The 24,748-nt window shown below is 66.2% G+C and overlaps 6 protein-coding genes across 12 annotated transcripts in view; 2 read left to right on the top strand and 4 right to left on the bottom strand.

Moving 5' to 3' along the window:
• Positions 1-208: 208 nt before the first annotated feature.
• Positions 209-2,590, top strand: INKA1 (inka box actin regulator 1). The gene is made up of 2 exons (XM_037385398.1): positions 209-356; positions 1,652-2,590. Exons 1-2 carry the CDS (start codon positions 306-308, stop codon positions 2,528-2,530), a joined length of 930 nt encoding a protein of 309 aa, XP_037241295.1. The 5' UTR covers positions 209-305; the 3' UTR covers positions 2,531-2,590.
• Positions 2,591-2,667: 77 nt separating this feature from the next.
• UBA7 (ubiquitin like modifier activating enzyme 7) lies at positions 2,668-11,201 on the bottom strand. Its single transcript, XM_037385395.1, has 24 exons — positions 11,111-11,201; positions 10,854-11,019; positions 9,955-10,089; positions 9,781-9,887; positions 9,509-9,599; positions 9,263-9,404; positions 9,066-9,163; positions 8,808-8,954; positions 8,568-8,726; positions 8,291-8,398; positions 8,129-8,209; positions 7,885-8,040; positions 7,603-7,768; positions 7,329-7,525; positions 7,012-7,076; positions 6,664-6,847; positions 6,475-6,549; positions 5,953-6,139; positions 5,637-5,746; positions 5,461-5,547; positions 5,194-5,385; positions 3,327-3,428; positions 3,147-3,247; positions 2,668-2,853 (listed from the first exon to the last, which is right to left on the bottom strand). The coding sequence occupies exons 1-24, from the start codon at positions 11,152-11,154 to the stop codon at positions 2,727-2,729; spliced, it is 3,027 nt and encodes a 1,008-aa protein (XP_037241292.1). The 5' UTR covers positions 11,155-11,201; the 3' UTR covers positions 2,668-2,726.
• Positions 11,202-11,288: 87 nt separating this feature from the next.
• Positions 11,289-12,265, top strand: TCTA (T cell leukemia translocation altered). The gene is made up of 2 exons (XM_037385401.1): positions 11,289-11,673; positions 12,167-12,265. Exons 1-2 carry the CDS (start codon positions 11,327-11,329, stop codon positions 12,207-12,209), a joined length of 390 nt encoding a protein of 129 aa, XP_037241298.1. The 5' UTR covers positions 11,289-11,326; the 3' UTR covers positions 12,210-12,265.
• Positions 12,266-12,305: 40 nt separating this feature from the next.
• AMT (aminomethyltransferase) lies at positions 12,306-14,402 on the bottom strand. Its single transcript, XM_037385396.1, has 8 exons — positions 14,118-14,402; positions 13,961-14,041; positions 13,718-13,849; positions 13,474-13,552; positions 13,205-13,350; positions 12,938-13,118; positions 12,655-12,810; positions 12,306-12,541 (listed from the first exon to the last, which is right to left on the bottom strand). Exons 1-8 carry the CDS (start codon positions 14,385-14,387, stop codon positions 12,363-12,365), a joined length of 1,224 nt encoding a protein of 407 aa, XP_037241293.1. The 5' UTR covers positions 14,388-14,402; the 3' UTR covers positions 12,306-12,362.
• A 183-nt stretch (positions 14,403-14,585) lies between these two features.
• Positions 14,586-18,462, bottom strand: NICN1 (nicolin 1). Of its 2 annotated transcripts, none has more exons than XM_037385399.1 (6): positions 18,290-18,462; positions 17,613-17,786; positions 17,130-17,243; positions 16,597-16,668; positions 15,158-15,262; positions 14,586-15,027 (listed from the first exon to the last, which is right to left on the bottom strand). In XM_037385399.1, the coding sequence occupies exons 1-6, from the start codon at positions 18,446-18,448 to the stop codon at positions 14,986-14,988; spliced, it is 666 nt and encodes a 221-aa protein (XP_037241296.1). In that variant the 5' UTR covers positions 18,449-18,462; the 3' UTR covers positions 14,586-14,985. The 2 variants fall into 2 exon arrangements, with proteins under 2 accessions (XP_037241296.1, XP_037241297.1); XM_037385400.1 differs by lacking the exon at positions 18,290-18,462 and adding an exon at positions 18,142-18,197.
• An 855-nt stretch (positions 18,463-19,317) lies between these two features.
• DAG1 (dystroglycan 1) overlaps positions 19,318-24,748 on the bottom strand; it is a 54,180-nt gene continuing 48,749 nt past the window's right edge. For all 6 annotated transcript variants that reach the window (XM_037385138.1, XM_037385139.1, XM_037385143.1 and 3 more), the window contains one exon: positions 19,318-22,870. In XM_037385138.1, the coding sequence (XP_037241035.1) occupies positions 20,462-22,870 (2,409 nt within the window). In that variant the 3' untranslated portion in view covers positions 19,318-20,461. The remainder of the gene's footprint in view (positions 22,871-24,748) is intronic.

The raw sequence follows: 24,748 nt of genomic DNA, 5'->3' as shown, positions 1-24,748 counted from the left end.
CCAAGTCCTGCCCCGCCCAGCGGTGCCCGGTCCCGCCGTGCCCGGGTGGTGCCCGGGTGGTGCCCGGCGCGGGGCCCCGGGGCGGTGGGGCGGGGCGGGGCGGGGCCCGGGTGGCGGTGCCGGTGCCGGTGCGGGCCGGGCTCACGTTACGGCGGCCCCATTGGCTGCGGCGGGGCGGGGCGGTGCCGCCCAGGCAGCGCCGGGAGGCGGCGGGCACGGCCGGGCGCTGCGCCGCGCTCCGCTGCTCCGCCGCCGCCGGCACCGGCGGGACCGGGAGCGGGGCCGGGAGCGGGGCCGGGCCGGGCATGCACAGCGCCCGCCCGGACGCCTGCCCGGGCCAGCTCGGCGCCGACCGGGTGAGTGCCGCCGCGGGCACCGGGAGGGGGACGGGGCAACCCTGCCCGCGTCCCGCCGCGCCGCCCGGGCATTGCCGTGATGTCAGGGCGCTGCCAGTGACATCAGCGCCGTGACATCATGCGCGAGGCCGAGGCGGCGCGGGGGACGTGGGCATCCGGTGGGACGTTGGCGACCGGTGGGACACGGGTGGCGGTGGGAGCACGGGTGGCCGGGGGCCACGGTGCCCAGCTGTCAGGGTGCCAGGGGCACCGCCACCCCGCAGCTGCCACCCTGCCGCCCACCTGGGCCGCCCCGAGGGGACCGGCCGTGACAGGGTGGCCCAGCGGGCTCCCCGGGGCCTGCCGCACGCCTGCCCAGCTCCCCGAGGCCGGGTGTGCCGATCCCCGGCCAGCGCCGGGATGGGGCGGCTCGGAGAGTGGCGCGTTGCCAGCAGGGCCGGCTGAGGGGGTCCCGGCCAGCGGGGAGGGGGCCGGGGACCGGGCAGGGGACAGCCTGGCCAGCAGCTCCGTCGCCCCGACCCGGGAAACTGGCGTACCAGGCCGGGGCAGCGATCCCTCCCGCTCGCTGGGCTTGCCGCGGCCCCGCGGAAAGGAAAGCAGACGTAACACCCTGCTTTTGGGTTCAGACAATGGGAATTCAGGAGCGAGGAGCGGCCCGGCTGCGGGCGCCAGCCGCCCCTTCCAGCGCCCACCCGGCCACGGCCCCCGCTGCTCCAGCCCCCGCGCTCCCCGGCGCTTTGGGGGGCCCTGGGCCTGGCTGCACCCTGACGTCACCCGGGGTGTCCCCGGCTGGAGGGCACGAGTGGGTGGGGTGGCCCTGCCAGCGCGTGGGGGGAGCGCCCCACCCCAGCACTCGTGGGCGCCCTGGGGCTGCGGCTGGCCCTGTGCCACCCAGTGGGGTCCTGCCCATGGGGTGTCCCGGCTGCCGCCCCACCGGCACTGGGAGGAATTGAGGGACCAGCGGGGGGGCGGCGGGGTGCCCGACTCCTACGTGCCGTGGCCCTGTGTCATTTCCCGCAGGCACGACCGGGGCCGGGTGCCTGCTTGCTCACCCGACATGCTGCTGCACGCCGGCCGGCTCCGCGCAGGAGCCGCAGGAAAGTGGGGCCTGGGGCTGCAGGCAAGCCGGGACCTGCGCCCCGCTCCCCGCACCCTGCTGCGTGCCCAGCCCTGCAAGTGAAGCCCCCCCGAGCCAGGGCTGGGGGACACAGGGTGCCAGGGGACTGGGATGTGGGGTCACAGTGCGGGCCGGGGGGAGCAGAGGTGACGGTGCTGACGTACCCTTTCCCCCGCAGTGGTGCTGGCAGGAGGTGGGGGCCACGCCACGGGCACATATGCACAGCACGCGGCAGGCGCCACACCAGCCCGGTGGGGTGGTGGGTCCGGCCCCCCGCCCCCCGTGCCCCCTGCGCCCGGGCTCGGCCGCGGACTCAGCCTGTAGCCTGGAGCCAGGGGGCGAGGAAGAGGAGGGGGGCAGCCCGGCCGCCCGCTCCCCCCCGGCCAGTGAGCGCAGCCTGGAGTTTGACTCGGGGTACTCGGAAGCGTCGGGGGGCACGTGGCGGGAGGAAGAGGTGCCCATGCGGCGCCGGCACCCGCTGCCCTGCCAGCGGGCACACCGGCTCTCCGCTGGCCCCGCTGCCCCGCCACCTGCCCCCACCCGCCGCGCCCGCCCCAAATCCACCTCAGACGCCTGCCTGGAGCAGTGGCGGGTGCTGGAGCCAGCTGACACGCAGGACTGGACTGTGGCGCTGCTGTCGCAGAGCCGGAACCGGCAGCCCCTGGTGCTGGGCGACAACTGCTTCGCCGACCTGGTGGAGAACTGGATGGACCTGCCCGAGGTGGGTGCCGAACCCCGGCGCCGAACCCCTGCCGAGCCCTCCCGCCGGCTGGCCAAGCCCCCCGCCTTCCTGCTCAGCCTCTCAGGCAACGTACGCCGCAAGCTGGCCAACATGGCCCGGCCCCGGGGGGCTGAGGGTGCCCGGCCAGGGGGACGCGAACCCACCAAGCGTTTCTCCTGCCCCCTGGGGCTGGGGGGGCAGCCCAAGGGCGCCTGCTTTCACCAGTCCCACAGCAACATCGCCCAGCTGGCCACGGACTTCCACCGCTTCACCGCCCTCATGAACAGCCGCAGCCGCCAGCCCATCATCTGCAACGACGTTATCGGCTACATTTAGCCCTGCCCGCTGCTGCCCGCACCCTCCTCCGCTGTAAATAAACCCTGGTTTTGTACGGTACGGGCGCAGCGACGTTTATCAAGGCGGGGGTGCCTGCACCCTGACTCCGGGCAGGGGCAGGCAGGGGTGTTCGGTGATGAGGGCTAATGCATCCTGCAGTTTTTATTGGATGGGACAGGGGGTGCCGGCCCCTCGCTTAGGGTAGGGAGCAGAGGAGAGGGGGACGGGTATCTTCAGTCTCAGCCTCCTCTCCCTCGCACACATACAGCAGCTCCAGCTCACGCTGTCGCAGCTCCCCAGTATCCTCCAGATTCTCTGATAACCTGTGGCACAGAAAGGGGGTTTTGGGTATGCTGGCTTGTACCCCCGAGGCTGGCCAGGCATCCCACGGTGGGGGGGTGTCTTAGGCCCTGCTGGGGCGCCCAGCCAGGCTGGGGGACGCAGGGGCCAGCAGCGAGGGGCCGGGCAGGGGTCCTGCCACGGGAAGTGCTGCCGGCAGGATGTTTATCCAGCAGCTGGCTGGGAGCTGTGCTACAGCTGGAGCAGCTCAGGATGGAGGGAGAGGGGTCTGGCAGCCTCCCCGGGGCAGGATTGGGCCCCAGAGCCGGGGACCTACCTCTGTGCCTGCTGCTGGGCCCGTGTCTCTTCATCCTCCTCCCTGTCATAGAGCACGGTGTGGCCACACAGGAGCATGGTCACGGTCCAGCCATGTGTCCTCTGCAAGAGGCAGGTATCAGGATCTGGCCCTGCACCCCACCAGGGTGACCTGATTGGGTGCTGTCTGCACTGGGCTCACCTGAAGCCAGTCCAGCACCTCTTGCACTGTTGCCTCCTGCCCATCTGTGCCAACTGCCTGCATCTCCAGCCGGTCCCAGCAGTTCCACTCTCTCCCGCCGTACTGCAAGGGGGAGCACAGGGTAGCAGCCGGCACTGGCACCCAGCATCCCGGCTGCCCATGCCCATGGGGCAGGGCCTGGTGGAGCACGAGGGCTGGGGTACAGCAGGGCGGGCAAAGGGACCAGTCTGAGGGCAGGGGGACGGACGAGGGCACCGTTGGTGGACCAGGGGCAATGGGGGATGCAACTGTCTCCCCAGCGCTGCTGAGGTCCAGAGGCACTGAGCTGCCACCCCCCTGGCACCGCTGGGTCTAGGAGGCAATAAGAGCACTGCCAACCACCCCCACCCCCCTCCCCGTACCCCCAAGGTCCGGGGACAGTGGGGGGCACCTCCATCCCCTCAGCACTGCAGGGGCCAGGGTTGGCGTGGGGCCAGCACTGCCCCAGCCCCAGGCCAGGAAGGGCGCACAAAGGGCCATTGAAGTGCTGCCCAGCCCCACACAATCACCTCTTCTCATACCCGCAGCCCCCTGACCCCGGCTCCGGCCCGAGGGGGCCAGCGAGGTGCCAGCCTTAGGGCCAAGTGCTGGATGCGGCCCCACACCGTCTGGCACGGCTGCCCTGCCATCTGCCCTCACCACAGGCAGCACCAGCCCCTGCCTGGCCCTGGCCTCGGCCCCGCTCGGGAAGGGGTGTTCCCACCTGGCCACTCTCCCCTCCTGCCTTCTGTTGCCTTCTCACCGCCTGCCTTCTGCTGCCTGCACTTACCCCACCAGGGTGGAAAGTGCTTAACCCCATCCTCACCGGGGTGGCGACTGCCCAGCAGTGGGAATGCCACCGTCCGTCCCAGCACCCCGGAAAGTGCATCCCTCTGGCTGAGGCTGCCCCTCAGGGTGGGCTCCCCTGCCCCCTGTGGGACCACGGGTCACTTCAAGCGGGCCTGGGGGGCACACACTCCCACTGCAGCCAAGTGGCTGGGTGTGAAACGTCACACCAGGCATCCTCGGCGCGGGACACAGAGGTGCTGGGCGCTGCTGCGGGGACCCAAGGGCACAGCCAGCCCCAGCAGCATCCTCCACCCAGGGATGGTGCCAGCCTGGCCCAACATGGCCGGGGCGGCACAGGGCTGGCAGCCGGTGGGATGCGGGGCGCGGGGCAGCCGTGGGGCGGCTGAAGCGGTGTGGGAGCTGGTGCGAGGCCGGGGAAGCGCCTCCCGCCCCCTCTTCCTGCCCCCGGCCCGGGGCCCCCCGGGCCAATCTGGTTCCAATCGGCGCTTCCTGCCGCGCCGGAAGGGCTGCGCACGCCATAAACCCCCAGACAAAGGGGCCTCTATCGCCCAGACGGTCCCAACCTGGGCCTGCCCCCGCCCCCGCGCTCCCTCCCCGGCGCAGCGGCTGCTGCCGGCCCCCCGCCGCCGGGACCCCCGGCCCCGCTCCCCCCGGCCGCCCCTCCGGCCCCGTGCCAGCTGCGCTCCGGCTGCTGCAGCTGGTTTCCATAAGCCAGATGTGAGGCTGCTGCGGCCCCTGCCCCTGGCTGCGGGGCTCGCTGTGGGGCCCGCTGTGGGGTGGCGGGGCCGCCTCAGCCCCACGGGAGCCCCCGAACACCCCGGCTGGGCCCAAAGCTGGGGTGAGCGCCAGGGGAAGGAGCTGGGTCCTCACTGCCCGACAGCGCGTCCGGCCCACCGCGACACCCGCGCCCATTTCCAGAGCCCCCCAGCCAGGGCTGCCCCCTTGCTCCTGGGCTCCCCTGGCACCACCCCACAGTGGCTGGGGCACCCCGAGACCCTGGGCATCTCCCACCTGCCCCACCCCGCGGAGAGGGTCCTACCCGGTAGGTGGGGGGCGGCAGGGGCTGGATGCGGAGCAGCAGGCAGTCGGACAGGCAGAAGTTGCTGTTGCGGTAGCAGCTGAGGTCCTGGCACCCCCACACCAGTTTGTAGACCTCCAGGCATGCCAGCCCGGCCACGGCTGCTGTGGTGGTGATGATGGCAGGCACGATCCGCCCCGCAATCCGCTTGCTCTGAGGACAGGAGGAGTGTCACTAGTTGCCCTGCATGGGACAGGGACCCCCAACGCCAAGGGCTGCCCCTCTCACCGTCAGCCAGTTGGCAGGGGGGATGCCATAGTTCTCTGCACGCAGGTTGGATGCTGCTGTGATGAAATCCACGTGGATGTCATTGTCCTGTGAGGAAAGACCATGGGGACATCAACATCCCATGGGGACATCAACCCCCCTGAGCTGAGCAAGGCCACCTGCCCAGCCCTGTGTACCTTCTCAAAGTAGATGGGCTCCATCAGGGGCACTCGCACCTCCTCACCGCCTACCAGCTCCTGCCTTTGCTGCACCAGGTCCTGAAGGAGCTCCGCCAGCCCACCATGGTCTGGGGGCACAGGGATGCCTGGGGTGGTGCCCCTGTACCGTGGCACTGCAGGGTTCACAGCACAGTGCTCACCCCCCCACCCCCCCCCCCCTCAATCCAGGTTCTCCTGTGGGCTGAGGCAGGGATGAGCAGCCCCACCTCCACCAGGCTGGGCCCAGGGACCTGGGGACGTGCCTGGGGGAACCTGGGTGCTCAGGAAGCCTCACCCGCAGGCATCCGTGCCTCCTCCTGCTCCTCTGTGAGGGGGATGTGGAGCCCCTCCTGGGGCACGAAGGGTGGCAGGACCATGCTGCGGAGGATGGTCTGGGCGGCTGCCCGGTCTCTGCATGGTGGCACCTTGTGTGCTTGCGCAAAGAGGTGGGCAGCGGCCAGGATGTACTCCAGGTGGGTGTCCTGCAGGGCAGAGTGGGGCCCGTGGGCACCTTGCTGGGGTGGTCCACAAGCCCATGTGACCAAAGGCTGCCTGCACTGCCATGAGCAGGCAGAGGAGCCTGGCTCTGCCCTGAGGTTGAGATGGAGGTACTTCTTCTCTAGCCACAGAGCACACCCGCGCTGTCCCCAGCAGCGTCCTTGTTGACTGGGGGACAGGGACAGACGCAGCCCAGGATGAGGCAGCCCTGGACAGCCCGTGGCAGATGGAGCATGACTACAGTCTGGCATCCACTGCACCCCCAGCACAGGCATGGCTCTCCCCGGTAAGGGACCCCACTGCTCTCCCCGGCACTCACGTTGTCAGGGTTGAATGTCAGTGGATAGGGACAGGTCCTATCCCCTGCCCAGAAGGGGACACCAGGGCTGGTTTCCTGGCACAAGGAGAGCAGAGTCAGGCCCAGGGACAAGTCCCGCTGGCTGCGGCCAGGCAGCTGGCAGAGGGGAGAGCTTGCGGGGGGTGGCAGCCCCATGGGTGCCAGGCTCACGTGCTCCGGGGGGAAGGTGTGCAGCAGCTGGGTGATGGCATCGTGGTAGCAGCTCTGCCAGTGCCGGCGGGCCCAGCGCACGCAGTCCTGCCAGTCCCGTGGCCGCTCCTGCAGGCTCCCCTGCACTTGCTGCAGGACCTCCAGGGCCTTCGCTGCTGGCAGCTGCTCCAGGAAAGCTGGGTCTCTGCAAAAAACAGGCGCTGCTGGTGCTGGCCCGGGAGCCATCCCATGGGACACCTGGGCAGGACACGGTGGTCTGTCCCACTCTCTCCATGCCTGGCAGAGGTGGCAGCACCCCAGCAGGGCTGGCAGCCTCTCTCCCAGCGCTACTCCCCAAAGCCCACTCACTCCATGAACTGGCTGACATGCTCCGCGGGCAGCTGGAAGAGCCCCTCAAACTCATCACGGGCCCACTGCAGAGGGGGAGTGGGTACTGAGCACCGGGACCCCTTCCTTACGCCCCTTGGCCCAAGCCCAGCAGGTAGGAGAGGCCGTGATGGGGCCAGGGCCAGCAGCAGAGCTCAGGCTGCCAGCAGGAAGCAGCTGGAGCCGTATCCTGCCCCGTGGCCCACCGCCGGGCTGCGGCCAGAGTGGGAAACGGGAAAGGAAGACAAAGGTCCCGGTGCCTCCTCACTGGGTGCTGGGGCCAGCGCGGCACAGCCTACCTGCAGTGTGTGCTGGATGGTGCGGGGAAAGTACCGCAGCGTGCAGACAGGGAAGGTGCCATTCCCCGGGGTGCCAGCTGGCCCCAGTGGCTTGGTCAGGGGGGGCACCATGGCCAGCACGTTCCCCCGTGCTCCCTCTGTGCCAGAGTCCAGCAGTGGCGTGAGGCAGCGAAGGCAGCGGCTCTCCAAGTAGGCACCTGCAGGGAGCCAGGGGTGCTGGGGAGCTGGGGGGCACATCCAGGGGCTCAGCCCCTTTCTTCTCCCCAGCACTCACGGGCCTCCAGTGTGTCCAGGGCGCTGGCGACGCCATCCAGGCGCCGGAAGAAGTTGTCCCCATAGAAGGGCTCAGTGACAGGTCCCACCTGGTTCTGGTGAGCCGTCACCCTGACATCAGGGTTCATGCGCCGCACGGCCTCTGCAGCCACCACCGACTTCGGCCTCTGCCAGGTCAGAGAGGGGGTGGGCAGCTCTCCTCCACCCCACAGCCCCGGGGAGTCCCCAGGACAGCCAAGGTGCCCTTTGGGGAGAGCTCAGCCCCCACCCCGCGGTGTCTCACCGATATATCTGCTGAGCGGTAGAGGAGCTGCCGATGGAGGTTGGAGAGGGCGACAGTGTCCATGTCGGTGACAGTGAGGTCCCCACCTGGCCCCGCCGCCAGCCCCATCATGGCAAAGTTTTTCAGCAGCTCGCAGCCAACTGCGCCGGCTCCCACCTGCCGGGGCAGAGCGGCTGCAGCTCCCCACACACTGGCCGGCCGCTCCACAGCCTCTCCAGGCACCGCAGCACCTGCCCCGGCTCACCACCAAGTACTTCTGGCAGCCCAGCTGCTCCTGGAAGGCAGCCCCGAAGACAGCGATCTGGCCATCATAGCGGGAGCCCCTCTGCCGGGATAGAGGAGCCGCGTGAACAAAGGTGGCTACGGCACCCCCGGCACCCAGGAAGGGCTCGGCACATGCTCTCACCGGGGCGCAGTCCTCCTCCGCCAGCTGCGCGGCCCCCTCCAGCCCCAGGCACTCCAGGGCGTCGAAGTACAACCACTGGTCCAGGGGCAGGAACTTCCCAGTGATGGCCTGGGGTGAACAGGGCTGTCAGCGGGGTCCCCTGTACCCCAGCCCCGCTGCCTGGCCCAGCGTCCCCAGGCAGGCAGCAAGTGCCCTCTCGTGGTCACCCAAGGCCACCGGACAGCTGTGCGGAGCTTGACCAGTGGGACCCCAGAGCCAGGATCCCCGTCTCGCTCACCTTCAGCGCTTCCTGGGCTGCCAGGGCCCCAACGACGGCAGCCACGGGGCACAGGTCCCCCGCACTCACGCTGGCAAAGGCTCGCACGACGTCCTCGTCCAGGGGACCTTGCTGCACTCCCAGGCTCCGTGCCAGCTCCAGCACCCTCTCGGCATCCGCCTGCGGGCAGAGGGGCGAGGGCAGCCCCGGCAGGGTGGCGGGGGACCGCAGGGGCCAGGCAGAGGCAGAAAGAGGACTCACCGGCACCCTGGGCCGGGGCAGGCGGCCCTGCTCCCTGCGGAAAGCGTGCAGGGCCTGGAAGGCGGTGTGTAGGCTGCGGCTGCGTGGCAGCTCCTCAGGACTTGCCACCCGGATCTTGGGCTCTGCCAGTGACTGGCACAGGGGCTCCTGCCGGCGCAGCGCCAGGACTCAGCAAGTGCTTCCCTGGGGCCGGGGACACGGCTCGGCGCGGGGTGCCCCAGCCCGGGCAGCAGCACTGGGGGCCGAGGGGGGACTTACATAGGAGTGCACCTGGGGCAGCCGCACCTGCGAAACCAGCCCCCCGCGGCGGTAGGGTGAGAACGAGCTGGTGTCCTTGATCTCCAGCCTGAAGGCATCTGGGGATGAGAGGGGGGCTGACATCATGGTCACTGCCCTGGACCTGGTGAGTTCCCCAACCCTAGGCCAGGGCAGCCAGGACACCCTGGGTGGCTCACCCAGCACACGCACGGGGACGGGCTCCTGGCCGTTCAGCTCAACCATCCCCTCCACTCCAGAAAACGTCACCAGGTCACCATCGCAGAAAAGGTGGCCATGGCTGTCCTCTGTTCCCATGCATGTCACCACGCCTGGGTTGCCCTGAGAAGGGGAAGGGATGTGAGGATGGGGGACTGGACCCAGGTGGCACAAAGCCACTGGAGGAGGCAGCGGCATTTCAGGGGAGCCTGCTGAGGCTGCCCTACCTGGGAGATGTGCTGCACAGTGGCACACAGTGGGTCCCCTTCTGCTGGGTCATCAACAATGAAGTGCTTCCCAAAGTCGCAGAACAGCTGCCTGGAGAGGACCGATGGGGTTTTGCTGGAGGTGTCACCTCACCAAGCCGCCCAAGCGCTGCCAGGTCCTGCCTGGGCTGAGCAGCCCCGCCAGTGGGATGGGAACATGGGCTGCAGAGCTGGGGGCTCTGGGGACAAGGTGAGCCAGAGCCAGTGGCAGGACCGTGGGGCAGACGCCTTACCCTGCCAGCCCCTTGGCATCAGCCACGATGAAGCAAATGCCCTGGGCATGGCAGAAGTCCCCAACACGGAGCTGCTCCTCCAGCGGTGACTCGGTCAGCACCACCACCTGCACCGGGCCTGTCAGTAGGCACTGCCATCCTGGGGGGTCCCAGGGTGCAGGGGCATGGGCTCACCTGAAAGGAGGTGAGGAAGTCCTCCAACAGCTCCCCGGTGTAAGCAGCCACCACCACGCGGGGGTTCAGATCGGCCAGGGCCCGCTGGGACGCCTCGGCACGGTTCTGGCCTATATCATTCTCCCCAAGGAGGAACTGCAGGATGGGCACATGGCAAGGCACCCCGTGGGTTTGTGGTGCTGCTCGCCACAGTGGGGTGCTCCACAGGGCCCTGTCTGCACTGGTGGGGGGGCCCCTGCTGAGGACCACACCCGTGACATGGGACGCCCCATGGGCCCTACCCATGACACTGAGGGGCACCCAGGGCCATACCCATGACAGAGACCTCCCTTTCCACACTCCTTACCAGGATGCCCAATCTCTATGGGCATCCCCCACTGGGAGAGCCCCCCATCTCATACCCACACCTGCAACAGAGATCCCCCAGCAACCACACCCATTACTGGGACCCTCACCTGCACCCCTACCCAGTACTGGGACCCCCACCTGTACCTGTTACCATTGCCAGGTCCCCACCTGCACCTGTACCCATTATGGGGACCCCCATCCATACCTGTACCCATTACTGGGAACCCTGTCTGTACCCGTACCCATTAATGGGCCATCTACCCATACCCCCACCCATATCTGTACCTGTTACCGGGACCCTCCCCCATACCCATTACCAGGACCCCCGCCCACACCCGTACCTGTTACCGGGACTCTCGCTCGTACCCGTACCCATTACCCATTACCGGGACCCCTTCCCGTACCCGTTACCGGGATCCCTGTTGGTGCCTACACCCAGGCTCCCCACCTGTACCTGCACTCGCTGCTTGCCTCCCTGCTCGTACCCGTTACCGACCCCCTCACCCGTACCTGTCCCTGTTACGGGCCCCCCCGCCCGGCCCCGCCGGTACCTGGTGGGCGCGGTCGGCAGTGCAGGCGGTGCCGCGGTCGTGCAGGACGACGCGCCCCGTTCCCGCCAGCACCAGCGCCGCCGCCACCTGCGCTCCGGTCCCGCGCAGCCCCGACACCAGCACCGCCGCCCCGGCCAGCCGCCGCGCGCCGCTGCCCAGCACGTACCTGCGGGGCAGGGACCGTCAGCGGGGCCGCAGGGCCCAGGGACCCACCCCACCGCCCCCCCGGCCCGGCCCGGCCCGGCGGCGGGACGCACAGCTGCCGCGAGTACATGCGCTCCTCCGCGCCGCTGCCCGCCATGGCGACCCCGCCCACCGCTCAGGCCACGTGCCCAGGGAGGGCCCGCCCCGTGCAGGCCCCGCCCACCATGAAGGGCCCACCCCAAAGGCCCCCCGTGGAGGCCCCGCCCGCCATTCAAGCCCTGCCCCCCACAGGCCCCGCCCCCGCAGGCAGCGGCGCGCCCGGCGCAGCCATGGCGGCGGCGATGGGCTGGCAGGCGCCGTGGCGGGCGCTGGGCGCGCTGGGCCGGGAGCTGGCGGCCGAGTGGGCGGCGCAGGACGTGCGGGCCGCGCTGTGCCAGCTGCTGCTGCTCTGGCTGGGCCTCAGCCTGCTGGGCGTCCGCCTGGCCTGGCGCGCCTACGGCGGGGCGGTGGCCGCGCTCTGCTACCGGACGGGGCCCGCCGCCCGCCGGCCCCCGGGCACCGGGCTGGGCCCCGGCCCCGCCTCCGGCCCCGGGCCCGCCCGGCCCCGCGCACACTCCCTCTCCCCCGCCGGCCCGGCCGGACGCAACGGCGCCGCCGAGCGGCACTGCCCGCCCCGGTGAGTCTCGACCGCTACCGGGGCCGCAACCACCGCCCCGCGCCGCGGCCTCCCCGCCGCCCTGCCCGGCCCCAGCGGCACCCCCGGCCCGGCCCGGCCCTGTGCGTCCCGGAGAGCGTCCGCCGGCTCACGGCACCGGCTCGGTGCTCCCCAGTGCGCACCCCCCGGCTCTGCCCCGAACCATACACCCCGGCAAGCGCTGCCCAGCCCTGCCGGCCCCCGGGAGCAGGCGGGTGCCACAGCAGTGTGCCGTGCCCGGGTGCCATGCCCAGGTGCCACAGCGGGGTGCTGTGCCTGGGTACCAGAGCAGGGTGCCACAGCGGGGTGCTGTGCAAGGGTGCCACAGCAGGCGCTACAGTGGGGTGCTGTGCCTGGGTACCAGAGCAGGGTGCTGTACCTGGGTGCCACACTGGGATGCCACAGCAGGGTGTCATGGCCACGTGCCACAGTGGGGTGCTGTACCAGACCCTCTCACGCTGCCCCTCTCTTGCAGGGAGGGCCCAGCCACAGAGCCAGCGAAGACGCACCGGGAGTGAGGAGCACCAGGACCGCCGCGTACTGCCCATGCCATTAAAGTGCTGTGCCACCCCTTGCTTTGGCACCCATCGCCGTCACTGGAGAAGAGGCCAGGAGAGTGGGGCAGGGGCTTTATTGGGGCCGGGGCACCATGCCCATGGCGGGCACTGGCCTCATTTGGCCATGTAGTACTGGGTGGGCACAAAGGGCATCTTGGTGACGACTGCTGGATGCTGCTTCTTCCGCACCTCGACGGCGAGTGCGGTGCCAGCCCGGCTGTGCGCTGCCTCCACGTAGCCCATGGCGATGTTCTTGCCCAGGGAGGGCGAGGGGCAGCCGCTGGTCACAGTGCCTGGGGACACAAGGACATGGGGAGGTCAGGGGGGGCTGGGGCTGCCAGCCCCCTCCTCTGCCACAGGTGCAGCTGGGGGCCATGCCCATGCCAGCCCTGCCACCCCCACCTACCCACAGGCGTGCCCTTGGGGCCCAGGATCACCATGTGGGGCCGTATGGGGGGTCCCACTGATGTCAGCCCCACGCGCTTGCGTTTCGGCTTCTCTTTCACTTGTGCCATGATGATAGCCGCACCGGGGAAGTCCATGGCTGTGCGTCGCCGCTTCCCTGTGGGGCAGAGATGGGTGAGGGGAGGTCATGTCTGCCTGGTCCTCATGCCCCACCCAGGACCGTGGGGACACCTCAGCCCTCTGCCCGCTCTGAGGAGGTGGGGGTGGCTGTGGCCCTGACCTACCCAAGGTCCACAGCAGCCCGGCCTCAGCAGGTGTGGTGGTCTCATCGATGTCGTTGCCATAGAGGCAGAGCCCGGCCTCCAGGCGCAGGCTGTCCCTGGCCGCCAGCCCCGCCGGCCACACCTCGGGGACATGCAGCAGCCGCTCGGCCAGCTCCACCGCCTGCCCTGCAGGCACTGAGATCTGCAGGGGGACACAGGCAGGGTCAGCAGGGCATGGCCCTCCCCTCCCTTGGTACTGTGGTGGTGCTGTTAGAGCTCCCAGGGTACCTCTACACCATCCTCGCCGGTGTAGCCGCAGCGCGTGACCCGGCAGCCTGGCACGCCAAAGACTGTTGTGGTAATGCTATTCATGAAGGAGAGCTTGGCTAGGTCATCCGACAGCCCTGCCTGCAGCACCCGTGCCATGGAGGGACCTGGGAAAGCAGGTGGCTCTGGGAGACAGCAGTGTTTGGGGAAGGGAGGGATGCGGGGAGGGCACTGATGTCCATTGCACAAGGACTCGGAGGAGGGCAGGCCTGCGTGGGGCCCCCCACTACCTTGCAGAGCCAGCAGCGCGTTGTCCGACACTTCCAGATGAATGTCACTGCCGGCGGCCTGCAGCTCCGCTGCTCTGCCCTGCCAGGGTGACAGTGGGCTGCTAGCATGGGGGCCAGGCCGGTGCCAGCCCTGCATGTGGCCACAGCTACCTTACCCCACGCAGCCACAGATGTCACTGAAAGGTGGGAGGACTCATTCCCACCACATGTCCCCACCTCCCGTGGGGCTCGGGCAGCCCCGTACCCTCATAATGGCCAAGTCCTTGTCAGCGCAGCCAGCATTGGACACCACGTAGAGGTGATCTTCTGATGTGTTGGTGACAATGAGGTCATCCACGATGCCACCCCTCTCGTTGGTGAGCAGTGTCAGGGTGCCCTGCAGGATGTGGCCCTTAGGAGCACGGGCAGGCTGCCTGCCTGTCCCCCCCGGGGTGTCCCTGGGGACCTCTGACCCTGCCGGACGCTTGGTGCCGCCAGTGCCCCGTACCTGTCCCGGCTTCAGCTCGGCGATGTCCCCCACCACCAGGCTCTCCATGAACCTGACACGGTCCCGGCCGTACACCCGCGTCTGGAAGGGGGCAGGGAGGGGGGTGAGGCGGTGCGGGTGCCCTCCCGGCCCCAGCCCCCCCTCCCGCCCCGGCTACCTGCGGCATGTGCGAGACGTCGAAGAGCGAGCAGTGGCGGCGAGTGTGCAGGTGGGACTGGAGGTGGCCCTGCCCGTAGTGCAGCGGCAGGCTCCAGCCGGCAAACGGCACCATCCGCCCGCCGCGGCACCGGTGCAGGGCGTCCAGCGGCGTCCGCTTCAGCCCCGCCGCCGCCTCGGTCCCCCCGGGCGGCGCCCCGCCGGCCCCGCTCAGCGGCGCGGAGCCCGGGGGGCGGCGGGGTAGCGCGGCGCGACAGCCCGCCCGCAGCATCCTCCCTCCCGGCACGGCCCGGCACGGCCCCGGGGCGCCTGGGACATGGAGTCCGCCCGGCCCCCGCCCCGCCCCCGCGCTCGGGCCCGCCTCCCCCGCCGCCGACCCGGGGGGATGCTGGGTGCGGGTCCTGCCCGTGCTCGGCCATTAGCCCCCCCCCCCCGCCCCCCCCGCCGAGAGACAGGCAGGCACAGGCCGGACCGACGTAGCAGCTTTTAGTCGTGCCCGAGGCTCTCCCGGCCCCTCCTCGGCCCCCCGAGCGTGGGGGGCGCCGGCCCAGCACCCCCTGGTCTGCGGGAGCCTCGCGGCGCAGAGGTGCGGGCCGGGGGGTGCCAGGCTCTGCCTGCAACGGCAAGAGCAGAGCCAAGAGCAGAGCCATGGCAGCTGCGGGGCACCGGCCTTGGAGAGGCCTGCAGGGGGCTCCGGGCTGGCAGCGCTGCCCACCGCTGCCAGAGTGCAGGAGTCAGGGAAGGGGCACGGGGAGAGCCTGGAGCCCCCCCCGGGGCCACAGGGACAAAGGCCGATGCGCAGTGCAGGAGTCCACTGGAGTCCCGGGAGCACGGAAGAGGCAGCTCCCTCCGGCCGGCACCAGCGGGGCTCACGTGTAGGAAAGCAGGTTGATATCGTAGCAGCCATCCACCTGGAAAAGAGAGCAGCCGTTGGTCCCTGCACAGCACCATCGCTCTGCCGGGACACCCCATCCCGCTGGGAGGGCTCTGCCAGCGACGCGGCGAGGCCAGAGCCCCAGTGAGCAGGGTGCTGGGACTCACGTCAAAGCGCCCGATGCGGGCAGCTGCCTGGCGAGCCCGGATCACCTCCGTCAGCACCCACATTTGCTGGACCTCTGTTGACACCTTCTCCGGGTCAGGGAGCTCCTGGAAAGAAGCAGGCACAATGCTGCGGAGTGGGCATAGCCCAGATGGGCTGGGTCACCCCGGGCTTGGGCAGTGGTGGGGCTGGATGGCTGTGCCCCCTGGGGAGACAGGCACTATTGTGATAGTGCCCACACTCCCAGCCTGCTGGTGATTTCCCAACATGCAGCAAGCAGGGCCCTGTGCTCCAGGAAAACAAGCAGCTGAGGAAAGAGGTGACCCTGAGCCCCAGGTGCCATGGTGCCGACACAGCCCGTCCCTGCTGGCAGGTGTCCAGGGGGAGGACAGAAAACAGATTACTGGCTAATGATTAAAAACGTAATCATGCAGTCCAGAGTTTCTCAACAGCCTCCCTCTACGGCGCTCCCCAGGTTTGGTGACAGAAACCCCGCAGCAGGTGCGGGTTCACCCCAGGAACCTTTAGCCAGGCGGGACTCGCAGGCTCAGCAGCAACTCTCCAGGCTGGGGCGAAGTTCTGTGCTGCTGCTCCCCTGCCCGGCCCTGCCCATGGCACTGAGCTGCTGGTGGGTGCCTCGTGGTGTTGCTGGGAACAAGCCCAGAGTAACCCCAGCATCTCCCCCAGACCACCCCTTGCCAAGGGGACGTGATCCAAGCGATCAGCAAGGGACCAGGGTGTCCTCTCCAGCCTGCCAGACAGCTGGGCAGGGACTGGAGCTCCCAGACCTGCCGGGGCTGGCAGAAGCCTTGATGCCGACACAGCTTAAGCTCTGTAGCACCGAAGCCTGGCAGCAGAACTGCCGCGGAGGTGCTGGGTGGTGTGGCAGCCGGCTCCTACGGGCAGCACCAGTGGCTGATTCAGCAGGTTTCTGTGGGCCAGCCAGCTGCCCACCCCTGCCCTGCTCTGTCTGGACTTTGCTCACCGAAGGCTGCCGGCCAGGCAGATGTGACTTGCAAGCCGTAAACAAGTGCCACGGCTGTGACCTCCCTCTACCCACGTGCCCTGCTCCCCAGAGCGCACCCTCTGTAAAGCACTGGGGACCAGCCAGGCCACCCTGCCCCCATACACCCCACGTGCTGGCTGAGCGATGCTGCATACCCATTGCTCCCATGGGGATGTTCCTGTCCCCCGACTAGAGGGCAGGTAGACGTCACCTCAAATCACACATCCTCATGGAGCTATTTTCCTTCCGAATGCTGCAAACTACTCCCAGCACAAGACGGGTTATTCTGGGGCTCCACAGCTATTTCTGGTGGAGGCCTGGGGCTGACAGGGCATGGATGGAGCCGGCAACCTCAAAGGGGATGCTCACGCCCACAGCTGGCACCCTACACAGGTCCCTTCTTCCCCCTAATACCTCACAGCGAGGCTCACTCACCCCGTGCAGGCTGGCTGGCAGCTCCGGAGGGGTCAGCTGGGAGAGCCAGGAGGGGAAATCCTTCTGGGGGCTCTGAAACAGATCCAGAGGGTCACACAAGCGTATCCCCAATCCCACCTCCCTCTCACACCATGCAGAGTTCTGTGGTTTGGAGCCCACCCGTATTTATATTGCTATGGATATGTGTCACTTTACCATCATTAAAGGGAATTTTGTAATTTTGTCTTTTGAGTGGCTGTTTGTAACCCATGATTTGTTGCAGCAATCTCCACTTCTGTTCTGCTCCTCAGATAAACATCCACCTCTGAAATGAGCAGGACTGGGGCCAGCCAGAACAGTCCCTCCCCTGGCCCCCGACAGGACCCCAAATTCCCCAGTGGACAAGGACTTGGACCCACACTCATGTCCTCTGGAGGGAGCCTAAAGCCCCTGGAGCTGCAGGGAGCAATGCCAGGTGCAGGGCTGGAGATGGTAGCCTGTCCTGGACCCCCTGCCTGCACCGGGCAGGAAGGGCAGCATTGGCACCTGCTCACCTTTTGTCCGGGGGGAAAAATCTGCAGCTCCTCAATGGTGAAATGGAGCCAGACTGGGGAGGGCTGCCGCAGGATGAATCGCACTGCTGTCACCTGGTCCATGTCACACAGCATCTGCCGGGGCAAGGATGGGGCTGTCACCACAGGGGCTGGCATTGCTCCGGGGCAGCTTTGGGAATTTCCTCCAAAACCAACCCCAACCCACCCCAGATGTAAGGAGCCTGAAGGGAACATCAGCTCACAGGTGGCTGTCTGGGCTGAGCGGGGCACGGGCAGGCCCAGCACGGGGACCCTTGCTGCTGGGAAGGGCTGGCAGGAGCAGGAGAGGCATCGCAGGGGCCAGCCGGCCCACCGCTGCCGTGGAGACGTGGTGGGGCATCAGCACAGGACCCCAGAGACCAGGAGCCATCCTAGGGTGCGGGCAAAGGTGGGTGAGCCCCAGAGGCGTGGGTGATGCTGCGGCCAGCGGCCAGCCATGCAGACCTGGTGGCGGCGGAGGGAGAAGTAGTCCTGGGAGCCCTCCTCAGTGTGCGGGCAGGGCATCAGGCGGTAGTCCCGCAGGCAGGTCACCCAGCGGCGGGGGCCGGCAGGGCCGAGGCGCTGCACCCGCACGCTCAGGAAGGCCGTGTAGAAGTTCCTGAAGACGATCTCCTGCACCTGCGGGACCGGCGGCCTCAGCCCCTGCACCAGCACCCCCCATAGTGGGGCCGGCACCGGCACCCCCCTGCCCCCATACTGGTATCAGCACCGGCACCCCCCATACCGGCACCGGCATACACCCGCCCCCACACTGGTACCAGCACCGGCATCCCCCCATACCGGTATCGGCACGGGCCCCCCACCCGCTACTGGGACGGGCCCCGGCGCGCCCCTTGCCCCCGCCCCACACCGGCCCCGGGCCGCCGGCAGCATCCCGCCCCACACCGGTACGGGCGCTGCCCCGGCACTACCGGCACCGGCATCCCCCCGGTACGGGCACGGGCACGGGCACCGCCCCCGCCCCTCCCCGTACTGGGGCCGCTGCCGCCCCCGGCATCCCCGCTCCTGCCCCGGCCCCGTCAGGGCACCCTCCGCCCCATTTCGGGCCCGCCCCCGCCCTGGGCCCGCCCCCGGACCCCCCCCGCCCCGGGCCAGGCCGCCCCGCGCCGGGCCGCACTCACGTCGGCAGCGGCGCCGCGGGGGAGGCGGAGGTCGATGACGGCGACGCCGGGCCGCGCCGGCTCGGCCCCCCCGCTCAGCTGGAGCGCGGCGGCGGGGCGGGGGGCGCAGGGCAGCGGGGAACGGCCCGGCCCCGCGGGCGGCCCCGCCGCTCCCGACATGGCGGCGCAGCGCGGCCGCCCCTCCTGGGCGGGGCCGGCCCGGGCGCTGTGACGTCACGCGCCGCGCCGGCCGGAAGCGGGAGCCGCGCTCGCGCCAGCAGGGGGCGCCACACTCCCGCCCCCCGCCCGGCCGGGCCCGCGCCGCGGCGCTAGAGGCGGGGCTGTAGGGGAGCGCGCGGGGTGTCGAGCCCGTACGTGTCCTTACGCAGCGCGGAAACCGCCCCCGCCACGCCGAGAGCGGTGAGACCCGCCGGCACACCCGCCTCGCTCGCGGCGGGCCCCGGGGAGAGCCCCCGCCAGCAGCGGCAGGGCTCCGGCCCACCCAGCCGCTCGGCTCTGGCCACGGGCCCCTGGCCCACCCAGCCGCTCGGCCCCGGCCCACCCAGCCGCTCGGCTCTCGCCACAGGCCCCCAGCCCACCCAGCTGCTCACCCAGCGCTGCAGCATGCCAACCCCCCAGGGAGGGGATGGGTATGGCCCTGGGGTGCACTGGGCCCCCCGCCACTGCCACACAGGAGTTATTTCTCCTCCCACACAGACCCTTAAAAGAATGCTCAGGGAAAACACAAAGTGGATCCACACTTGAAATGATTTAGCATGAAGGAGAGAAAAATAACATCTATGAACTAAAGGAAGAGGCAGCCAAGGGGCAGAAGGCAGCCAGGGGTGGCCCCACGGCTCAGACGAGCTGGGCCCGAGCAGGGCAGTGGGTCCCTGGGAGCTGGCACTCAGAAGCTAAGCTCATACAAACTGCTGGCAGCGGTACACCGGTTTTTAAGTCTTTTTTTAATAAAACAATTGGAGGATGTATCAAAAATTTAGTAAAAAATTAGATTTGAGAGTTTACTGATTTTGTTTGACTATTAACTATTCTTGGCGCTTTTTTTCTTTTTTTTTTTTTTTTTTTCTTTTCTTTATTTATTTTTTAAACTTTTAATCTTTTCCAACAGCATCCAGGCACGGAGCAGCCAGGAGGAGATGTGCGGCCTGGACTGGCGAGGCCATCCCTGCACTGCTCTCAAGGAGGAGTTGAGGCAGAGAGACGGCACCACGCTACAAACAGCCCACCACTGCTGAAACACCTTGCGGGGAAGGGATTTTGCTGAAAAGAAGACCACCCTGACTCTGGCGCTCACTGGGAAGCAGAGGAACTGTTGTGGCACAGGACCTGGCTCACCCTCCTGTGAGCTGCCCCAGCACAGCGCTGCACCCCGAGGTGCGGGCAGCTGCCCCCACACTTAGCCATCAATACCCCAAGCCAGTCTGACTCAACTGATGACTATTTTATGATGCGTGAGAAAAATAGGATATCTTTGCTTAAAAAAAAAATAATAAAAGAATCAAACCCTGAACCAAGAAGCTGATGCCCCAGAGGAGGAGGAGGAAGAAGATGAGGCTGGCTGTCCTCGAGGGCCTCCCCCTCAACAGCCCTGAATCAACAGCCCTGGAGCTCACTTGCAGCACTGTGCTGCCCTCCTCCTCCCCAAAACTACACATCCCAGTTTAGGTAAACAGCAGATTAAATGTAAAAACTTAAAACATCGACTTCAGAAAGTCCCTTGAATTTAATTATTTTTAGGCTACCTTTCATGTTACGTCCTGTAGCTAGACACACGTGAATAGAAAAAACAGTACAGTTAGTGTTAAAGGCAAACAGCGGAGGACCCAGAGTGCTACCCCAGTGCTGCCTGCTCCTCCCGACCCGACCCGTCCCGTCCCCCCTCCCTGCCCGCCACCCCGGCCCCGGCCCCGGCCAAAAGCCCAGCCGGCGGGAAGGCGTGTTTGAGCCGAGAATTTTTTCTATGAATAAAATAAAACCAAAGCTTGTTAGGCAAAAATAAAACAAGTGTCCCCCCAAGTCCCACGAGTGCTCCTGTGTGGCAGGCACAGCCAGAGAGGGCCGCTGGGGAGCGGGCTAAGGTTTCGGGTTCCCGGCTGGCGAGGGGGCTGCCGGCCCACAGACAGCACTGGTGTGGAGCTGGAGGCCCCTTCTCCCCCGAGAGCCTCCCATTCATTAAGGGGGGACGTAGGGTGGCGGAGACCTGTACGGGGTCATGTTCTTCGGGCGGGAGCCTTTCCCCTCCATGGGTGCGGTGAAGGGGGGCGGAGGCTGGTAGGGTGGCGCATTGGGGTCCTCGTCCCGCAGCGGCGTGTACTCCCCAATGGTGTCCTGGTTGAGCGGCGTGGTCTCTGGCATGCTCTGGTTGGGGTACTCTGGGGGGGGCAGTGGGGCTTTCTCCTCCTGGAGGATGAGGGGCATGCTGGAGGATGGTGGAGGCTTGGAGTCATCCAGCTCATCGGCGAAGATGATGGGCACACCCTTCTTTATGAAGGTGGCCTGGTCTTCGATGGTCAGCTTCCCTTTCCTCTTCTTGCGGTAGCAGATCATGGCGATGATGCCAGCCACGAGGAGGATGGCGGCCACCACCACGGCAGGGATGACAGTGTGCAGGTACACGTCATCCTCGCTGCTCTTCTCGGGGTCTTTTCCAGCTGCCACTGTCGGCGTCGCCTCTGAGATCACCCGTCCATCCTTTGTCACAGGGATGAACTGGATGTGCCTGCAGCTGCCGGAGCCGACCACTGACACATTTAGAGGCTTGAACTCGGGCTGCAAGACATTGGAGAAAGCTGGGCTCGGCCCGCCAGAGTCATCCGCAATTTTTTTGCTCAAAGTCCGGATCTGCTCCCGGGGGCAGGGCTCCAGGGGCAGTGTGTTGTTTGTCCACTCCACTACAATGGAGCCTTTGGTGATGTCCTGCACCGTGATGGTGCTGCTGTTCCTGTCGCCGAATGCCAGAGCCAGCTTCTTCACCAGCATGATCTTCTTATTGATGTCATTCACCACCGCGTTGTGGTCCCCTTCCAGCCTGGCCTTGAACTTCACTGGAGACTTGTCCCCGTGTGGGCGTTTGTGGACATGGATTTCGAAAGCGTCCACAGCAAAAAGCCCGCCTTTGTCAGTTGCATACATGAAGTACTCGTGCTTCCCGATGTGGTTGTGGTCTGGCATGCCGTACATGAGCTGGCTGGTGCTGTTGAACTGCACCCACGAATTCTCCTCTATCATCTGCTGCTCCTTCAGCTTCAAGGTCAGCTGCAGTTTGTCAGTGGTGGTATCTTCCTTGTCATAGAAGGTATCTGATGGTATTTTAACCTCAAAGTAAGTGCCCTCCCATGCGTCGACCCTGTCGATGTGGTTTGTCAGCTTGGGTGGCTCATTTGGCTCCCAGGGCCGGGGGATCCCACTAGCTGTGGTGCGTACACGGGTCGGTGGGGAGGCTGTTGTCAGCTTGGAGATGGGGGACCTGGTTGTGCTGGGAGGCTTCGTTGGACGGGGTGTTTTGGGTCTTCGAGTAGGCCTTCGCGTGGTCGCCGTGGAGGAATCCGTTGTAGATGGCGTGGCTGGCTTCAGAGTGGAGACTCTCGGTTTCTTGGTGGTAGTGGTGGGTGGCGTGATCACTGCTGTGGGCTCTACGTACCCAGGCATTGTAGGGCGAATTGGCACAGAGGCCATGCCAGTGCCTTCTGCTACCCTGGTTGGCTGGATCGGTCCCAGCGTGGGTGTCTGGACGATGGGGCCTCTTGTTCTGATGGTGACTGTAGGCTTCCTTGGGAGTGGTATGGGCTCCCGGACGGGGGGTGCCGTTGTCTCTGTGGGAGGCGCAATGGCGGGCGATGTCGGGGTGGGGACGATCCTGGTCGGTGGCTCTTGTGCGGCAGTAGTGGGTGGCCCAATGGCAGTCAAAGGCGTAGGGGTGGCGTTGATCTGCCGCCGCATCCTCTTCGGGAGGTGAGGTTTCTTGTTAGCAATGTGCCAGCCAACAACAGGGTAGCCAAGGCGGGCAGACATGGTTCCTTCCTTAGCTGGAGCCTCCACCTTGCTGATGTTGGGGACACTGTTTTGGCTCAGAGAACATCCCAGTTTCCACGAGAGTAAGGCCCCGTTTTCCACCACCTTCTTTGCATTTCCTGGCCCAGCCATGAAGGCCGACATGTCAAAGAGTCTGTTATTTACAACAGGAACCAACTTCATGTTATGAAGTTCCACCTCTGAGAAGCTTCTCATTCTATTTAAGAGTTCAATCCTCTGCTTTGGTGTCATTTTTGTCAAGTCGGCATCCAAAATGACAGTCAGGATAGTGACTGGCTCTTCCGAGCTGCACACAAACGGCGCTGTGTCACCCGTGTCTTGGACAGCCAGTCGCACCGACTGAGGCTCGTTGTGGTCTTCTTGGTGAACCTCAATGGAGAAGACGTTTGCGGTCTGTGGCACGTAGCTCCCGTTCGGGAAGGGCTGCAATGTGGTCACCGAGATGTAGTGGACACCCTTGTCTGTCTCAAGGGGCAGCCCTTCCAGGGAGCTGCTGTCTGTGTTCCAGTGTAACCAAGAAGGCAAGGAGTCCTTCCCAGCTTCGGAGATCTACCAAACAAAAAAACAGAAGGTGCTTTTAGAAATACAGCATTAGGACAGTTTCTAGCAGCAACAATTTAAAGAATTAGAGAAAACATTCTGAAGCACAACAACTGGGGAAGGAACATCCTGGCCAGAGTGGGGCAGCCTGTGTCTCATCCTCCACGTGGTGGCAAGGATGAGCTCTGCAGCGTGCACTGGTTCCAGAGGGCTTCAGGAGCCACAGGAGGTGACAAAATCCTGCCCGGATCCCTTGCCTGCCAGGCAGTAGCTCTCCAGCACTCGCTGTGCAAGTACTAAGCACAAGTGGTGCATCTTCTCTGAGGGCAGAAGGGGAGTTCAGGTCTTGGGGACAGCTACAAAGCTGAGGGTGAAGTTACGCCATACAGCAGAGCTGATCCAGCAACTCTCCTCTTCTCGCTCCTTCCTCTCCTATCCCTGCCATCGCTCCTTTCCTCACCTGACCACACCCTGCAAGCCCACCACTCCAGCAGCTCAGCAGAACAGAGGTTTTCTCTGATAACTTTCAGCTTCATCCCGCAGCAGCCAGGCTGAGCCGAAGGGACCAGAAGCTGGCAAACCATGGCTCAGGGTCCCCTGCCCAGCTCGGGCACACCAGCTCTCAACAAGCAGCAGCAAACCTTGGAGCTACGCAGCTGCTTAAAACACGGCATCCTCCTGCACTGCCGGAAGAATGGCAAGCTGGGGACGAAGGAGGAGAGCAAACCTGACACCTGGTCAGCACAGCACCACGATGGCCAGCATGAGCAGGCAGGGACACGGCGCGTGGGCTGGGGCACTGCTGGACATCACACAGGACGGTGTGCCAGCCTAGCTTTATGCCCAGTTAGCTTAAAACAAAGGATTTCACTTTCATATAATAACGTGCTTCTGCAGGCTACGAACAAGGGGTGGCTTTGGCCCAGGCCGTAGGTACCTCAGGACTCCAGCGTATTATTTACTACCTCTTTTAGGTCAACGGCAACACTTTTTTTTTCCCCTCCTTTACATGACTTGTGGCGCAGATCAGCGAAGCGTGGGCCAAGAGCACAAGCCTCCCATTCAAACCGCGCGGCCCAACAGCAGGGGCAAGACACGCAGCGATGGGATTTCTATATGCTCCAGAGGAGGAGCGAGCCTGCAGTAACCTCACTGGCTCCCTCCTCGTTCCAGTTTATCCACCTGTGCCTTTCTGAGCCCACCCTCCTCCTCCAGCTTTGGGTCACTTTCCCAGCCAGCCCAAGTCCAGACCCTGCAGGTCTCCTGGCCATTTTACTCATGCAAAGACCCTGGTTCTCTCCAACACGTCACCAACACAGCTGACACCTCACCAAGGTGCTCCCCACCCTGTGCAGGAGAAAGCCACACGTGCCAGAATGCAGGGGTCTCCTGCCTCCTGCTCTGGGTGTAGCTGAGGGTGGATGCAAACCTCCAAACCCCCATTCCCAGCAGTGATGTCTGTCTGTCTGCGCTACAGCCGTTTGCTGATTGCGAGGCACAGTGGAACCACTTGGGCTGCACGGTGGAAGGGGTGACACTGCCAGCTCGGTGACAGGCTATGACATTTCCCAGGGCTGTAGGTACCCCAGGGTGAGTAACTTGAGCGTTCCCACCTCCTGGGCTTGGAGGCTTTTGCAAAGTGCCCTGCCTGGGCTTTCCAGAGCTTGCCAGAGGAATCTCTGCTACACACTCCAAGGAAACAGGTAATCTTGGGGCCCACAGAGCCACCTTTAGCAGCCTGGTCAATGCTCTGGACGTGCTGCAGTCCAGCACAGAGCTGCACTCCAGCTCTCCTCCTGAAAGGGAGCTTTAGTTACTCTGCAGTTCTGTAGAGCTCATACATATTTCATAATTCATCCAAACACAAAGCTGAGTGAGGAGCTTCGC

The sequence above is a fragment of the Falco rusticolus genome, chromosome 4 (genome assembly GCF_015220075.1).
Source record: "Falco rusticolus isolate bFalRus1 chromosome 4, bFalRus1.pri, whole genome shotgun sequence".
NCBI classification, from domain to species: domain Eukaryota; kingdom Metazoa; phylum Chordata; class Aves; order Falconiformes; family Falconidae; genus Falco; species Falco rusticolus.
This window is presented reverse-complemented; position numbering and strand designations above follow the sequence as displayed.

Coding starts and splice junctions, on each gene's coding strand:
- TCTA (XM_037385401.1), top strand. CDS start 11,327: ATGGCGGCGGCGATGGGCTGGCAGGCGCCGTGGCGGGCGCTGGGCGCG. Junction 11,674..12,166: donor GAGCGGCACTGCCCGCCCCG/GTGAGTCTCGAC, acceptor CCTCTCTTGCAG/GGAGGGCCCAGCCACAGAGC.
- NICN1 (XM_037385399.1), bottom strand. CDS start 18,448: ATGTCGGGAGCGGCGGGGCCGCCCGCGGGGCCGGGCCGTTCCCCGCTG. Junction 16,669..17,129: donor TTTTTCCCCCCGGACAAAAG/GTGAGCAGGTGC, acceptor GATCTGTTTCAG/AGCCCCCAGAAGGATTTCCC. Junction 15,263..16,596: donor TGCCAGCCAGCCTGCACGGG/GTGAGTGAGCCT, acceptor GCTTCTTTCCAG/GAGCTCCCTGACCCGGAGAA.
- UBA7 (XM_037385395.1), bottom strand. CDS start 11,154: ATGGCGGGCAGCGGCGCGGAGGAGCGCATGTACTCGCGGCAGCT. Junction 9,888..9,954: donor ACTTCCTCACCTCCTTTCAG/GTGAGCCCATGC, acceptor GGCCCGGTGCAG/GTGGTGGTGCTGACCGAGTC. Junction 9,600..9,780: donor GATGCCAAGGGGCTGGCAGG/GTAAGGCGTCTG, acceptor GGTCCTCTCCAG/GCAGCTGTTCTGCGACTTTG.
- INKA1 (XM_037385398.1), top strand. CDS start 306: ATGCACAGCGCCCGCCCGGACGCCTGCCCGGGCCAGCTCGGCGCCGAC. Junction 357..1,651: donor GCCAGCTCGGCGCCGACCGG/GTGAGTGCCGCC, acceptor TTTCCCCCGCAG/TGGTGCTGGCAGGAGGTGGG.
- AMT (XM_037385396.1), bottom strand. CDS start 14,387: ATGCTGCGGGCGGGCTGTCGCGCCGCGCTACCCCGCCGCCCCCCGGGC. Junction 14,042..14,117: donor ACGTCTCGCACATGCCGCAG/GTAGCCGGGGCG, acceptor GCCCCCTTCCAG/ACGCGGGTGTACGGCCGGGA. Junction 12,542..12,654: donor CCCCAAGGGCACGCCTGTGG/GTAGGTGGGGGT, acceptor TTGTGTCCCCAG/GCACTGTGACCAGCGGCTGC.